Source organism: Taudactylus pleione, unplaced genomic scaffold, assembly GCF_031769625.1.
Source record: "Taudactylus pleione unplaced genomic scaffold, aTauple2 ptg000053l, whole genome shotgun sequence".
In the NCBI taxonomy this organism is placed as follows: Eukaryota; Metazoa; Chordata; class Amphibia; order Anura; family Myobatrachidae; genus Taudactylus; species Taudactylus pleione.
The window spans coordinates 2,594,146-2,609,197 of record NW_028284455.1 but is presented as its reverse complement, the minus strand read 5'-3'; the positions used below and the strand labels follow the sequence as shown (position 1 = coordinate 2,609,197).

The 15,052-nt window shown below is 48.1% G+C and overlaps 1 protein-coding gene across 5 annotated transcripts in view; it reads left to right on the top strand.

The window, feature by feature from the left end:
- CUL2 (cullin 2) overlaps positions 1-15,052 on the top strand; it is a 148,004-nt gene that overhangs the window by 113,947 nt on the left and 19,005 nt on the right. For all 5 annotated transcript variants that reach the window (XM_088462695.1, XM_088462698.1, XM_088462694.1 and 2 more), the window contains exons 18-19: positions 6,247-6,449; positions 6,745-6,846. In XM_088462695.1, coding sequence (XP_088318821.1) covers positions 6,247-6,449; positions 6,745-6,846 — 305 coding nt within the window. The remainder of the gene's footprint in view (positions 1-6,246; positions 6,450-6,744; positions 6,847-15,052) is intronic.

Sequence of the window (15,052 nt, the reverse complement as noted above, 5' to 3'; positions counted from 1 at the left end):
ACAGACTGTCGCTCCCCGCCGGGGTTTTTCACAGTACATGAATTACCTCCGATACCACATCGGTCTGTCATTCCCCTTGCAGGGATTACCACAACGGCCACCCTGGTGGATGTTGTTTTATAGAAATACTAATTGGCGTGATATACGCCCTGTGGTTACTGACCAGTGGCTCTGCCGTGAACTGGATGGTATATTCGGCTCTTTCCCTCTCACATGGGGGGAGCCGATTTCAAGTATTATTATCCCTGCTTTGGGGCTGGTAGCCAGGTTCATTCTGGATATAGAGAATGTCGATCCTGCACCTGTATCATACATCTCCCGTTTTCTGCCCAGCGGGTGGATCTCATAGCGGGAGTCTGGCTGTCGCCAGATACGAGGAGTCACAAAGGCCTCCTGTTTCCCATTCCCTGAGGGTCCTCACAAGTAATGGAAATCCCCTTCTGGGATGGATTTGTATGTTAATCATCGGGTTACAGGCATTAATACGCCTCCCATCCTGGCCTGGACGGATTTTACGGATCCGTAGGTGGTAACTTTGCCTGAAATCAATGTACTCGTTTTCAGGGCCTGTTGCCCGTCCTACCATGGCCATCGCATGGTGATGCTTTTGTGACGTTTTTCCCCTCCAACACGTCCTGAGGTTCAAATATCTTTTGCCGCTCACATAAAATATGCAGTGGTCATATGTGGGATTACCTCATGGGATGCCGGTCTTCTAACTTTCAGGGTTTCGGCGGCGTCTGTATCCGCCGCAGTACCCTATGGCTGCGTTATGGGAAAGCAGAGGTGCACACTCCTTCCATGGGGAAGATCTTGTTTGGTCCTGACCTTGACAAGATCGTTGCATCATTGGCAGTATCACTAATGGGGAGATACCATCTTTAGCTACTCCCACTACATTCGGACTAACTCTGTTAAGTCTTTTTGTCCTCAGGGTCAGCCTAAAGGCCTGTTTTTTCCTAGGCTGTCGGCCTCCATGGGGGCCACCATATCCAGTACCGAGCAGTCCTGGACTTCCGGACGACCCTGTTTCTACACCTGAGGATATACCCTCAGCCTGACGGGACAGGTCTACATCTGGGGAATTTCCAGAGTGAGGTACTGATTCTCAACGGCCTCTCATTGCTCAGGCAGCCTCCTCACAGGCATTGTAACACGGGCCCTTCTTCAGACCTGATCAGGGCCTTACAATCCCAGAAAGCTATACAGTCTTTGTGGTAAGCAGAGCTATTTCGGCCAACCTCACTATCTCAGTGAGGGACTGGTTGTTCTACTTTCTTTCTGGGGCGGTGACCGACTGGTCCTCATTTGCCTATACTCTGTCTCAAATCCCTGAATCAGATTCCAACGGTGCCTGGACTCAGGTGGAATCGTCCATGCTCCATCATCCGACGTTTGGAACCTGGGGATTTTAGGGTATATCTGAGTATTCAGGATACGTACCTACGGGTACGTACAGAGCCATCTCATCAGCATGGGTTCAGGTTTGCTGTGCCACAGCAACACTTGTAAGTTTCGGGCTCTGCCTTTTGGGACTGTCCTCAACTCCACCGGGGTTTACCAGCCTTATGGATTTTCTGACAGTTCACCTGTTCAGGGTATCCGAATGCTCCTTTCTCTGGACGGTCTCCTGCTTTTAGCAGGATCACCAAGGTACTTTACCGCCAGGTCAGGATAACCGTGGCTTCTTCTCGGCACAGATAATTAGTCAACGGAGAAAAAGTCCTCCCTACATCCCTCACAGGGTTTTCTTCATCTGGGAGCACTGCTGGATTCTCAGACTCTGAGAATTTTTCTGGCGTAAGACAAGATCTCCACTCTTCAACTTGGAGTGTGCGGATATCTACGCATTCGACATATGTCATTACTCTTTGTGATGCGCGGTCTACCAGAGTGTCTACCTTTTGGTAGGGTGGAATGTGCTCAGTTCCATTCCAGACCTTGCCATAATTGACTCCCCTCCAGATGGATCGAGTTTTTCCCATCGGATCGCTGTTCGAACGATGATACTTTCTCCGGAGGCGAGTTGGTCTCTGTCCGGGTGGCTATGGCCATCTCGTCCAGGGTGTTCTTTGCTACAGACAGTGTCTGGTCCGCATTCGTTTCGGGGCAGTTGGACGTCTGTCGTTTCTGTCCTGCCACTTAACTTGTTGATACTTTAGGCTGTCTTGGACCTTCACTCTGGCCTAACCCATATGTCACGGTAAACCTGAATAGGTTGTCCGACAGTGTCACAACAGTGACTTCCATCTAGGCAACACTGGTAGTTGGGTGGCAATGTCAGGTATGTCATCCATTCTGACATAGTCCAAGGGTCTTCTCCTGGCCAACTCTGCAGTGTTTATTCCCGGAGCTCTCCATTGGGAAGCGGGCTTCCTCAGCTGTTGCGACGTGCATCCCGGGGACTAGTCTCTTCTCCAAGAGAGGTTTCAACTCCTGGTGAGCAGAGGGGGCCTCCCTGAGGGGATTGATCCTCATGGCCTTCTGACTTGATCACACATTACCGGTGTTACAGTCCAGCTCCAGGAGTACTGAAGCTACCTTCAGTGACTCTTTGTCAGTGAAGTGGTCCTTCCACTTTGTGTACCTGTGTCCTCCGGTCTCCCTTCTTCCTCGAGGTCTTCGGAAGTTTAATTCGAGACGGAGGGGCTTTCCTTCTGGGGGCTCCAGTTCGTCCCAGACATCACTGGTACTGAGATTTTCGGAGTCTCCTCATCGATACTCCGTTCCTACTGCTTCACTATCTGGACCTGTTGTCTCAGGGTCCTTGTTTTTCCCTGGACCTGGATCGTTTGTCTTTGACTGCGCCCCTACTGTGGTCCTAGGGCTTCCCTGGCTCTGTCTTCATTGAGATGTTTAGAGCAGATAGGCCAGACTTTGCTGGGATCTGCCACGGACTGTGGCATACATAATTCTTATGGTATCGTACCTGTCGATACGATCCTCCGGTGTCCAGGATTTTCAGATATTCTGGCATTCCTTCCGGCTGGCTTGGGTTTCACCCTTGGCCTGGCCTTCCTGACAGTGCGGATCTCTACACTGTCGGTATGGTTAAGATATGGAATTGCTCCGCTCTGGTATCCAGTTCATCCTTTGGAGTGTTTTCTGGATTATGCCTCCACTTGTCCTCCCTAGGGACTCCTGGGGAGTTAGTAGTGGTTCTTTGTTCCGTCCGGGGACAGTCAATGGAACTGCTGGTTGTGATAGCCATTACATGGTCTATTGTTTAAGCTCTCTCTCTCTCAGGGTGTTTAAATCAACCAGGAGAGTGTCTGAATTGGGAGCGTTCTCATGTGGCTCCCTCTTCTGGAGGGCATCATGTCAGGGTGTGAGTTGCTCTCGCCCTGTATTTCTTCTTAGAGTGGTTTTTAGGTTCCATATTATTCTGGAACTTATGGTACGGCCATTCAGTCCCCAGTCTTCTCGGCTGGTGTGGCCTCATTGACTGTGGTCCGGCCTCTTTGGCTTTATATGATCCGTTCAAGTTCCTTATGGTAATCGGACTCCTTATTGGTGGTCTGCGGTTTCTGGTTTTCACAGGAAACGATGGCCGGCCTATAATGAAATGTTGGCTGGATGGCCTCGTATGTCTTCCTCAGGGGCCTACCCATAGGTAGGCATTTCTGTCGTTGAGGCTTGTTTTTTCTCGGGCCATGTAACCCTCGTGGGCGGCTCGTTGTGGCGCCTCGGCTGTTTTGCCTTACTAGGTGTCCACGTGGTCTTCTGTCCAAACCTTTTTTTAAGGTTCTAGGCATTGGTTTCCTTTGCCTCTCAGGATGCTTCCTTTTTGGCGACGGATTCTCCTCTCAGCACAGGAGCGTCCCCACCCTTGGTTGAACTGCTTTGGGACATCCCCAAGGTCAACCCTGTGGACCCCCTATGGACCCTGAAGTAGAAAACAAGAGATATGGTAAGAACTTACCTTTGTTATCTCTGTTTCTACGAAGTCCATAGGGTCCACAGGGCGCCCGCCCTGACGCACCTGGCTTCATATGGGCTGTGTTACTGGTCACCGGTTTCCCGTCTCCTTTTCTGTGAGTATGGTTCTAGAGTGTTCCAGTTTTCTCTCTCTTTTTCTCTCCTCCTCCGGCCTTTGGCTACTTACAAACTGAGGTGCCTCTGGCTGGGGGGTGGGGTTATAGGGAGAGTGGACCCAAGTGCATCCTGGGAGCTAAAAGCTTTAACTGCGTGGTGCCCGGATTTGGTTCCCAACCTATACCCCCCCAAGGTCAACCCTGTGGACCCTATGGACTTCGTAGAAACAGAGATAACAAAGGTAAGTTCTTACCATATCTCTTGTTTTTGCTGGTACAGACCGTAAAAAAACACAGTACTGTACCGACTAAAACTGTACAGTTGATGTCAGCGGCGGTTATGCGAGCCCAAACGGAGCAACAATTGAATTGCTTCGCCGGGCGCAATCTAGTGGCGCGCAACACACTCGAATTCCCCCCATGGAGGTGAGGAGCAGTGTTGGCCTTATATATATTCAAACATGGCCTTGTCTCTCCTGTACTTAAAAAACCTTCTCTAGATCCTAACACTCTCTCCAACTACCGCTTTATCTCTCTCCTTTTTGTCTTCAAACTCCTTGATCGTATTGTTTACAACCATCTGACAGCCTTTCTTTCCTCCCACACTCTCCTTGTTCCATTTCAGTCTGGCATCCGTTCTCTCCACTCCACTGAAACTGCCCTCACGAAAGTCAGCTATTACCTTCTTGCTGCCAAATCTAAGGGTCATTATTCTCTACTCATTCTCATTGACCGCTCTACTGCTTTTGATACTGTGGACCACCCTCTCCTTCTGTAAATCCTTTACTCCCTTGGTCTACGTGACACTGCCCTCTCCTGGCTGTTCTCCTATCTCTCTGACCGTTCTTTCTCTGTCTCCTCTCATGACTCCTCTCTCCCCCTACCCCCTGTTCTTAGACCTCTCCTATTCTCCCTCTATATGTCCTCTCTAGGTGAACTCATCAGCTCTTTTGACCTCCAATATCACCTCTATGCTGAAGATATTCAGATCTACCTGACCTCTCCCCCTCTCTTCTCACTTGTATCTCAGTTGTCTCTACTATCTCTTCCTGGATGTTAAAGTGCTTTCTTAACACCCTCCTGAATAACCTCACTTCCCACACTATCTTTTTATCAATTGATGGCACAACCATTTCCTCTATTCCCCATTTGCGTTGTCTTGGCGTTATCCTGGACTTCTCCCTCTCCTTCAAACCACACATTCAGCATGTCTCGCAGTCCTGCCGTTTCCATCTCAAAAATATTTCCAAGATCAGAACCTTTCTCACCCAGGATGCTACTAAAACCCTCATCCACTCACTGGTCATCTCCAGATTGGACTACTGTAATCTCCTCCTATCTGGCCTCCCTGACTCCCACCTCTCTCTACTCCAATCTGTCCACAGTGCTGCTGCTCGGCTCATCTTCCTTTCCAAACGTTTTACATCTGCCTCCCCTCTCCTACAAGCCTTCCACTGGCTCCCCTTCCCAATTCAAGGTTCTTACGCTCGCTTACAAAGATTTAATTCATTCCTCTCCTATTTACATCCCTGACCTCATCTCCATTCACACCTCCGCCAGCCCTCTTTGCTCAACCAATGCACTCCTTCTCTCCTGCCAACTGATTACTTCCTCCCACTCCCGCCTCCCAAGATTTTGCTCATGCTGCTTCCTACCTCTGGAACTCTCTCCCTCTCCCCATCAGACTCTCCACCTCTCTACAAATCCTCAAACGAGCTCTCACAATCCACTACTTCATCAAAGCCTTCCAGATCTCATCCTAACTCGCTGCTACATGCTCCTTACTCTCTTGTCTACCTCATCTGTGTTGCGCCTGTTTGTTTGCCCCTCCCCATTAGAATATAAGCTCTCATGCTTCTCCCTACTTATACTTTCAACTGCTTCTTACCCACTAGGGCACCTAACACTTACGCCCTTTTGTGTATCACTAATTCAGCAATGTATATAAACAGTGTCCTGTAGTGTATTGTACTGTAATTCACTGGTTTCTTGTTCACTTATTTGTTTATGTACTATGTAAGGCGCTGCTGAACACTTGTGGGGCCATATAAATAAAGGATAATAATTTATTTGCCCCTTGTAGAAAATGCTGAACTGAGTTTTACTAAATATCTGTGTGTTTGCATAGATTGCTTGACAAGTCATTCTGAAGTGCTATTGTATACTCTAATGAAAGTATGTAGTCTTATCATTTTTTGAACTTTATTAACAGGTGAAGTGAAAATGAATTACCTGTCTAAACCCTACGTAGCTATGGTAACTACATACCAAATGGCTGTTCTTCTTGCCTTCAACAACAGTGAATCTGTCACCTACAAGGAGCTACAAGACAGTACTCAGATGAATGAGAAAGAGCTGACCAAAACCATCAAGTCTCTACTAGATGTCAAGATGATAAACCATGATTGTGACAAGGTCTGCTCCCCATTGAGACTGCATGTTGTCCAGTATTATGAGGCGACACAACAGAAATACACTCACACCAACACCAAACCTGGGCAGGAGTACAAATCAAATGAATGCTTAATGACCACCTAGCCTCTATTCTGCGCGTTTGTCATTCCCTTCACCTCACTGTAACTGTCCCACGCCAACACTGGGTACAGCGCAAGTGCTGAAAACAGCGTAAAGGGAGGAACATAGGCTAGTCATGCATATAGTGACCATTAAATTACTAGTTTAACATCTGATTTTGTTTTGTTAATTGCAGGAAGATGTGGACGCTGAATCAATGTTTTCATTAAATATGACCTTCAGCAGTAAAAGGACAAAATTTAAAATCACTACACCAATGCAGAAGGACACACCACAAGTAAGTACATTTCATCAGGTGACTGAGCAGTATTATTACAGGACAGTGGGGAAATTGTTTTCTCAGTGTAACCTATTTAGCAGAAATATAAATGTTTACTTTAAACCTTTCCCAGCACACACACGTGTCACAACAACAAGTATCGCCTTCCCTTAATTTTTTTGTTTTCTTTGGTAACTGATAATGGAACAAACTACCTCCCCACCCCTAGTTCTGTTCCATTCAATTTACCCTGTCTAAATTAAATGATGATGGACTTAAATATTTTTGTGCCCTGTTTAATTGCAGTGCTATTATGAACACATTAATACAGAATGCCCTGCTTAACTTTACATGTATTAAATTGTCTCTACAACAGTGAGAACTAGTATGTTTCAGCTGTATTCAGTTTCCAATTAAATACATTTGGTATTGGAGTTGTATGGTGAAAAAAAGACCATCGTTTTTATTATTCTAAGCCAGTATTTATAAAGAGGCAATCTTTAGCGTAGTGCTGTTCATTTTTCAACGTTAAGAAAATACGCCTTAAAAATAAACACCATTCTAAATTAGTACTATAAGGAGGGCAGTGTATGAATGAGTATGTATGGACTCATTGTCTATAGTGTTTAATCGGTGTTTGAACTACAAATGACAGAAGTGACCCAGGTTTTCGGATATATCCATATAACACACATTCTTCTTTTGATTGACCTAAAAATGAACAATTATCAGATGATGATGTATCTGTGTCTTTTCCGTTCTTTGAACATTATTGAATTTTGTCCTTTGTTTCTGCATATGTGAGCAATCGAAGGCACATATTGTATACTGCATGTGCCCAGCTGTTTTTTAGCCAGGGGTACTTCGCAGGTGCCATCACTAATCATTGCCACATTTTTTTCAAAAATAGTTTCATGATGTCACAAAGTGGCAAATGTCCTGTAGAGTGACTTTGTTGCACATTGCTAAGTAACTTTATTATATCATGCTAGATATCATGTGCTATCGCCTTGCAGATATTACCTGATGGCAGTCTTCCCACTAGGAGAGAGCCACTTGGGCCTATAGAGGCTGTTACTGCTGTGAAAGCAGTGAAGTGACATCACTGTAACACATCATCTGACCATCTGATCCTGGCTACAGGCAGGCCAGCAACAGAAAACTTGGGGCCTGGTACAAAAATGTTTTTGGGGCCCCCTATCCCCTCACAAGTAGGTACATGCAGGTCGGCATTTGGCTCATCCCCTGTGTCTCTCCAGCCTCATCCCCAACTGTGTCTTTCAGCCTTATCCTCGCCTGTGTTGCACCAATCTCAGCCCATAACTTTCCAGCCTCTTCCTCGCCTGTGTCACTCCAGCACCATCCCTGTCTCCAGCCTCATTCCCTGTGCCTCTCCATTTGCAGCCATCCACTCATATCCCCTCTATCTCTCAGCATCATTATCCCCCACCCGTGTCCCTCAGCTTCATCTGCTTTACTGTGTCTCTCCGCCTCATTCCCCAGCCTGTATTTCTGATTCATTCCCAAGCCCCTGTGTCTTTCAGCTTCACTTCCCCATTCTGTGTGTCTCATCTTTTCGCCAGCCTCTGTCTTTCATTCCCCAGCCTGTGTCTCTCAGCTACATTTCCCCCAGCCCCTGTGTCTCTCAGCTTGATTTCCCTGAGCTCCGGTGTCTGTCACCCCCCCTCCTCTTTTCCCCAGCCCCTGTCTGTCACCCCCCCCCCCCCTACCGCAGCCACTGCGTCTGTCACACACACCACTCTCCCCAGCTTCTGTCACACACCTCCCCCTCTCCATCAGCCCCTGTGTCTGTCACACCCACTTTCTTTCCCAGCCCCTGTGTCAGTAACACTCACACCTCTTACACAATTCTTGTGTCTGTCACACCCACTCTCTTCCCCAGCTCCTGCATCTGTCACACGCACCCCTCTCACCAGCTCCTGTCAAACGCCTCCCCCTCTCCATGACCCCCCTCCACCCTCTTCCCCAGCCGCTGTCTGTCACTCCTCCCCCCTTCATCTGCAGCTTCCCACCACCCGCCCCGTGACTCTCAAGCCCAGCCCGGCCCAGGCTAACACTTACCTGCTGCGCTGCCTTTGTTTCTCTTTCTGGCGGTTGGCTGTCAGACCCGGCCAGCGGCTCCTCTCTGATTCAGCGGCGCGATGTCACGCACACTGCACCGACTGTGTCCCTGTGTCTGCCTGTGCCAGGTGGATGTGTGTAGCAAGGGGGACACTTGAGCTGGGCTCCTGAGATTCCTGAGGAGTCGGACCCCTCAGAATATTGGGTTTGGGTATAAGTGTCCCCTTGTACTCCCCTGTCGCCGGGCCTGACTACAGGTGCACTTTGTACAACTTCCTTGGTTTCAATGCAGTTCGGTGCGAAACGGGCCCTGCAAGCCGTTCTCACAGCGAAATCGGCCTGCAAATTTCATTTGCAATCCAATTCTAAACTCAAATTGATTTTTCAGAGGAAATTCACATTTGTTTTTTGTGTGCACCCCCATGAGCAGGTGAAAAGGTAGGGAACATTTTTAATTTAAGGTACAAATGTCAGAACCTCTGCTACACTTTTCCCGATTAATAAACCTGCACATCGAGGGGTTTAAATAGCATAATTTGGCCAAAAAAGATATGTCAGTGTTCAGGTGAATTTCTCTTAACAGCACAATAATGGCTTAACTGATGTGGGACAGGGATGTGGAGGAGTATATGATGTGGGACAGGTATGTGGAGGAGTATATGATGTGGGACAGGTATGTGGTGGTGTATATGATGTGGGACAGGTATGTGGTGGTGTATATGATGTGGGACAGGTATGTGGAGGAGTATATGATGTGGGACAGGTATTTGGAGGTGTATATGATGTGGGACAGGTATGTGGAGCTGCATATGATGTGTGGGACAGGTATGTGGAGGAGTATATGATGTGGGACAGGTATGTGGAGGAGTATATGATGTGGGACAGGTATGTGGAGCTGCATATGATGTGTGGGACAGGTATGTGGAGGAGTATATGATGTGGGACAGGTATGTGGAGGAGTATATGATGTGGGACAGGTATGTGGAGCTGCATATGATGTGTGGGACAGGTATGTGGAGCTGCATATGATGTGTGGGACAGGTATGTGGAGCTGCATATGATGTGTGGGACAGGTATGTGAAGGAGTATATGATGTGGGACAGGTATGGTGACGTGTAAATGATGTGGGACAGGGATGGTGACGTGTAAATAAGGTGGGACAGGGATGGTGACGTGTAAATGAGGTGGGACAGGTATGGTGACGTGTAAATGATGTGCCTTCTGTATGGTCCCGCTAGCTCAGTTGTCACTTTTTTGGGGTCCAGGATGGTTTCCCCACTTTTTCATGCATTTCTTCCTGTTCACTTTTTGTGGAAAAGTCGCATAACCTCAAATATGAGTATACAGTCATACCGCGGGGCGATCAGATAACAATCGTTAACGATCATTCAACACATGCAGGACGATCAGATATCGAACATCCAACACATGCATGTTGGCACCTACGACTATAACGAGGTCGCTATAGTAAACAGGCTAACCTGGTCGATATTGAGCAGGTATGCCTGCTTGCATGGACTACGAACGATGGTCGATAACGGCTATACGTGGCCGCATATCGACCATCATTTGGTCGTTTGCAGGGGCCAGAAGCTGTCAGATTTTTACAATATAGTTAGGATAGTTATCGTTAAAATGTGACAGCTTATCTGACCCTCTGTACGCACCATTAGACTGCGGGACAGGAGGGTTGGGTTAAGGGTTATAATACTTACAGAAATCTGTCAGGATTCTGACTGTTGGGATGGAGCTGTCGGTATTCCGACCGTTGCACCCTGACCATCTTATACACATATTTTAAATAACTAAAAATGACCAACTACTCTGCTAGATTACACTGATCAATCTGATGCAGTTGCGTAACTAGGGCAGGGCGAGCGGGGTGCTTGCCCTGGGCGCCGTGGGACTAGCGGCGCGGGGGAGCGCCATCCGGCCCGCCCTAGTTAGCCACCAGTGTAGTGCCGACCGCAATGAGTGCGGTCAGCGCTACACATTTACACAGGACCGGTGATAGGCTTCCAGCGCCGGTCCTGTGCTGCACACCTGAGCCCGTTCCCTCCCCCTGAGCGCTTGCCCAATAGCGCCAGGAGGCGGGCTCAGGCCGTGCATAACACACGCATCGCTGGCGGCGATGCGTGTGTTAAACAGCAGCCAATGAGAGTCAGATAAACTCTGACTGCTGCAGCACACACTGCAAGAGCCGGACTTCCGTCCGGCTCCTGCAGTGGGTAATGGGACAGACGTCATGACGTCTATCCCATTATGCTGAGCGCGCCAGCCCGGGAGGACTGGCGGGCGGCGGCGGGAGTGGCGGCGCGGACTGGAGGAGCAGCAGCGTGGATTCAGGTAAGTATGTTTTTATATATATATTTTTAAAAACCTGTCAGCACAACGGGGGTGGCTACCACTGGAGGGACCTCTACTGGGGTGGGGGCACAACGGGGGGTGGTGGCTACTACTGGGGGCACCATTATTAGGAGGACCTCTACTGGGAGGTGGCTATTACTGGGGGCACCATTATTGGGAGGACCTCTACTGGGGGGGCTATTACTGGGGGCACCATTATTAGGAGGACCTCTACTGGGGGGGCTATTACTGGGGGCACCATTATTAGGAGGACCTCTACTGGGGGGGGGGCATTACTGGGGGCACCATTATTGGGCGGACCTCTACTGGGGGAAGGGGGGGGGGGCTATTACAGGGGGCACTTAATCGGGAGGGGGAACCTCAACTGGGGACCACTACTTTTGACTACTACTGGGGGCATTATAAAAGGGGCCTACTACTAGGAGCACTGCACTGGGGGGACCACAACTGGGGGCAATAACAGGAAGGACCACTACAGGGACCACTGGATAGGGGGGGTCACTACTGGGGGCACTGCATGGGAGGGGGGGGGGGACTACTGCTGGGGGCACTATACAAGGGGCTTACTGCTAGGGGCACTGCGGGCACCACTACAGGGGGCACTAGATAGGGGAGATCACTACTGGGTGCCTGCATAAGGGGGACCACTACTGGGAAACCTGCATGGGGGGGGACTACTGCTGGGGGCACTATATAAAGGGCACTGCATAGGGGGGGGGACTACTACTGGGGGCACTATATAAAGGGCACTGCATAAGGGGATACCACTACTGGGTACACTGCATTGTGAGGACTGCTACTGGGGGCACTGCATTTGGGGGGACCACTACTGGGGGCACTGAGTAAGGGGAACTAATTGGGGGCTGTATAAGGGGGACCACTACTATGGGCCTGCATAAGAGGGACCACAACAGCATACTGGGGGTACTGTATAAGGGGTACTACTGGGGTTAAGGTGCATATGGATAGGAATGTTCAGCGTGAAACTAAAGGGGTGTGACACGCCCCATTTTTAAGTGGCCACGGCCATTTTTTCCCGCGCATGCCTTCGGTGCGCGCACATATCGGGATGTTGGGGGGGGCTCCCTTATCAAATTTGCCCTGGGCTCCAAATACCCTAGTTACGCCACTGATCTGATGTGCGACGTTTGTACATCTCTGTGTGAATGAGTCTGAATCTGTATAATAAGTGTTATGATATAGCAGCCATGGCTTTTTCCCACGCCAAGTTCCATTGTGCTCATCTGCGACTTTGTACGTGTGTAAAACTTATTTCTGTACAGTTAAAGTCTCAGCCCAGCGTCTCTAGTACACTTGGTGATCAGCGGTGTCTGCGATGTGACTAAGATGCAGAATTTACAGAAAAAGACAGTACTCTACTCTTAGCGGCTCAGTTGTGCTAGGAATCTTGCGCCATATGACGTATTGACATTAGGTGTGTGAGGACACATCGGCAGGAAAGAGTCCTTTACTGTGAGCGTAGTTCCTCTTCACAGGAGGTGGTGGTAGAAAATTTGCTAAAATGCAATTGCTGCCTTTCTTACTAGAAATAGCGTTTCTCCATAATTAAGAGGACATCCATGAGATTGTCTTCTTATGGATAATTATGATATACATTTAATGAATGGTTGAAGTCTGTGGAGTTTTTCTTATTCTCCCTTCACATAAGTATATAAATATCAGTTGTAAACAGTGGCGTAACGGGGGTGTGGGGGGGTGTCAAGCAGGGCATGTGCCCTGGGCGCTGTTGGACCTGGCGGAGGGGGAGGGGCGCCACAGGCCGAAGTCCAGAGCACGTCATGACTTTTCTCCCATAGTGCCGAGCAAGACGGAGCGGCGGGCGCAGGAGTGGGTATTCCAGTAAGTATCCTTTTGTCTCTGTGTGTTTCTGCATGTTTTATGTGTAAAAGGCAATACTACTGGGGGCACTATATATTGGGCACTATATAAGGGGCACTATATATTGGGAACTGCAGAAGGGACACTACTGGGGGCACTGTATTAGGGGAACTACTTAGTGCACTGCATAAGGGGCATTACAACAGGGGAAATTGCATAAGGGACACAACTACAGGGGGCATTGCATAAGGGGCTACGCTACTGGGAGCATTGCTACTGGGGACATTGCTTTAGGGGCACTGCTACTGGTACCATTGCTTGAGGGTTACTGCTACTGGGGACATTGCTTGAGGGGCACTGCTACTGGGGACATTGCTTGAGGGGCGCTACTACTGGGGGCATTAAGGTGCATATGGGATGGAAAGGAATGTTCCCAGAGTGACGAGAAACAATGGTGTCATGTTGACACGCCCCCATTTTTCAGTGGCCACGCCCACATGAGAGGGGGAGGGGGAGGCTTCAGTTTTTCATCTTGTCCTGGGCTCCAAGTATAGGGTTACGCCACTGGTTGCAAACTTTGCACACTTCATGAAGTGTGATGATTTTAAATATGATTTTAAATGGGATGATTTTAAACATGCAAGCTACTTGGCCCCTCCCACAGTAGTTAAACCAGGAATTCTCTGATTCAGAGATGTAATGCTGCAAAGTTGTACGCAGTGGCTGTTCAAAAATATGTAAATGTCGCAGCCGCTGGGATTTGTATTGAGACGCCAACTGGCAGCTTTGCAAATCAAAGAGGCAGCTCGGTCGCAGATCGAGACTTCTGATTAACCCTATGGTCCTTCAGAATGGCCACAGGAGCTCAGGTGCTGGAAGCATTTTGTGAGACCCAACGCGGACACAGACCACCAATAATCGCTCAACTGCGTAAACCTCAGTATTGCGGCATCTCTGAATCAGGCCCTGTGTTGGGTAGATAGCGACCTGGGCATTAAGTATATTCCATTTCTATCCTGATGGAGTAGTTGGCACAGAGCCTGCATTTCTGATGGTTCAGATTAAGATTTGGTATTTGAAATGATATATAAAAGGATTTTTACTTTACCAGTTAGTGCTCTCTGGTGGTCTATAGAGGGATAGGGCTGCTTATGGTGTGCAAACATTTACTTTCATCTATAAAGATATCCTGTTCCTTAGATGCAATGGCGCAGCCATATACTTTCTCCCATTACCTATGCATTGCTTTGTGTTTTAATGTACAGGATGTGAAGTAGTTAAGTCATATCCTCCTTCTCCAAAGTTAAAGCTGACTCTGGTGCACATACATATTATTTTGCTCTTTGGAAGCTCTGGCCTATGACCCCTGCTCGGGTGACCTGTTCTCCTGCAATGCATTTCAGTAACTCTTTTGTTGCGTGAAAGCATAAGTGCAATACATCCACATCTTGGAATCTGGTGTAAATACAGTAGCAAGATCTCGTGAAGACCTTTTAAAAAATAACTTGTGATGTATGTGTAATATATAATATAATTATATATATTTTTTTATGATCATGCATTTGGCAGATATTAGATAAAAAACTTCATACGACTGCATTTGAAAGAATTTACAAATGAGCCAAAGTCAACATAACTATTTTCACTGAATGCAGGTGATTTTCAAGTAAACACAGCCACATCAGTTATTAATAGCCACATTTTACGGCACCTGTGTGGAGTCGTCTTTTCCATTGCGACCAGGTAGTGCTTACATCTTAGGACCGAATTCAATTAACAGTTGTAATTTACAGAGTGAGAGCAAGGGTGGTAGCCTCAGACGTCAAAGTAAAATTTGTTTACAACCCCATTTCCTCATGCGGTAAAATTGCGACTAATGCACGTCAACCCATAGGTTCTGGGATAAGTACCCGGAGCTATGAGATAACTAGTTTGT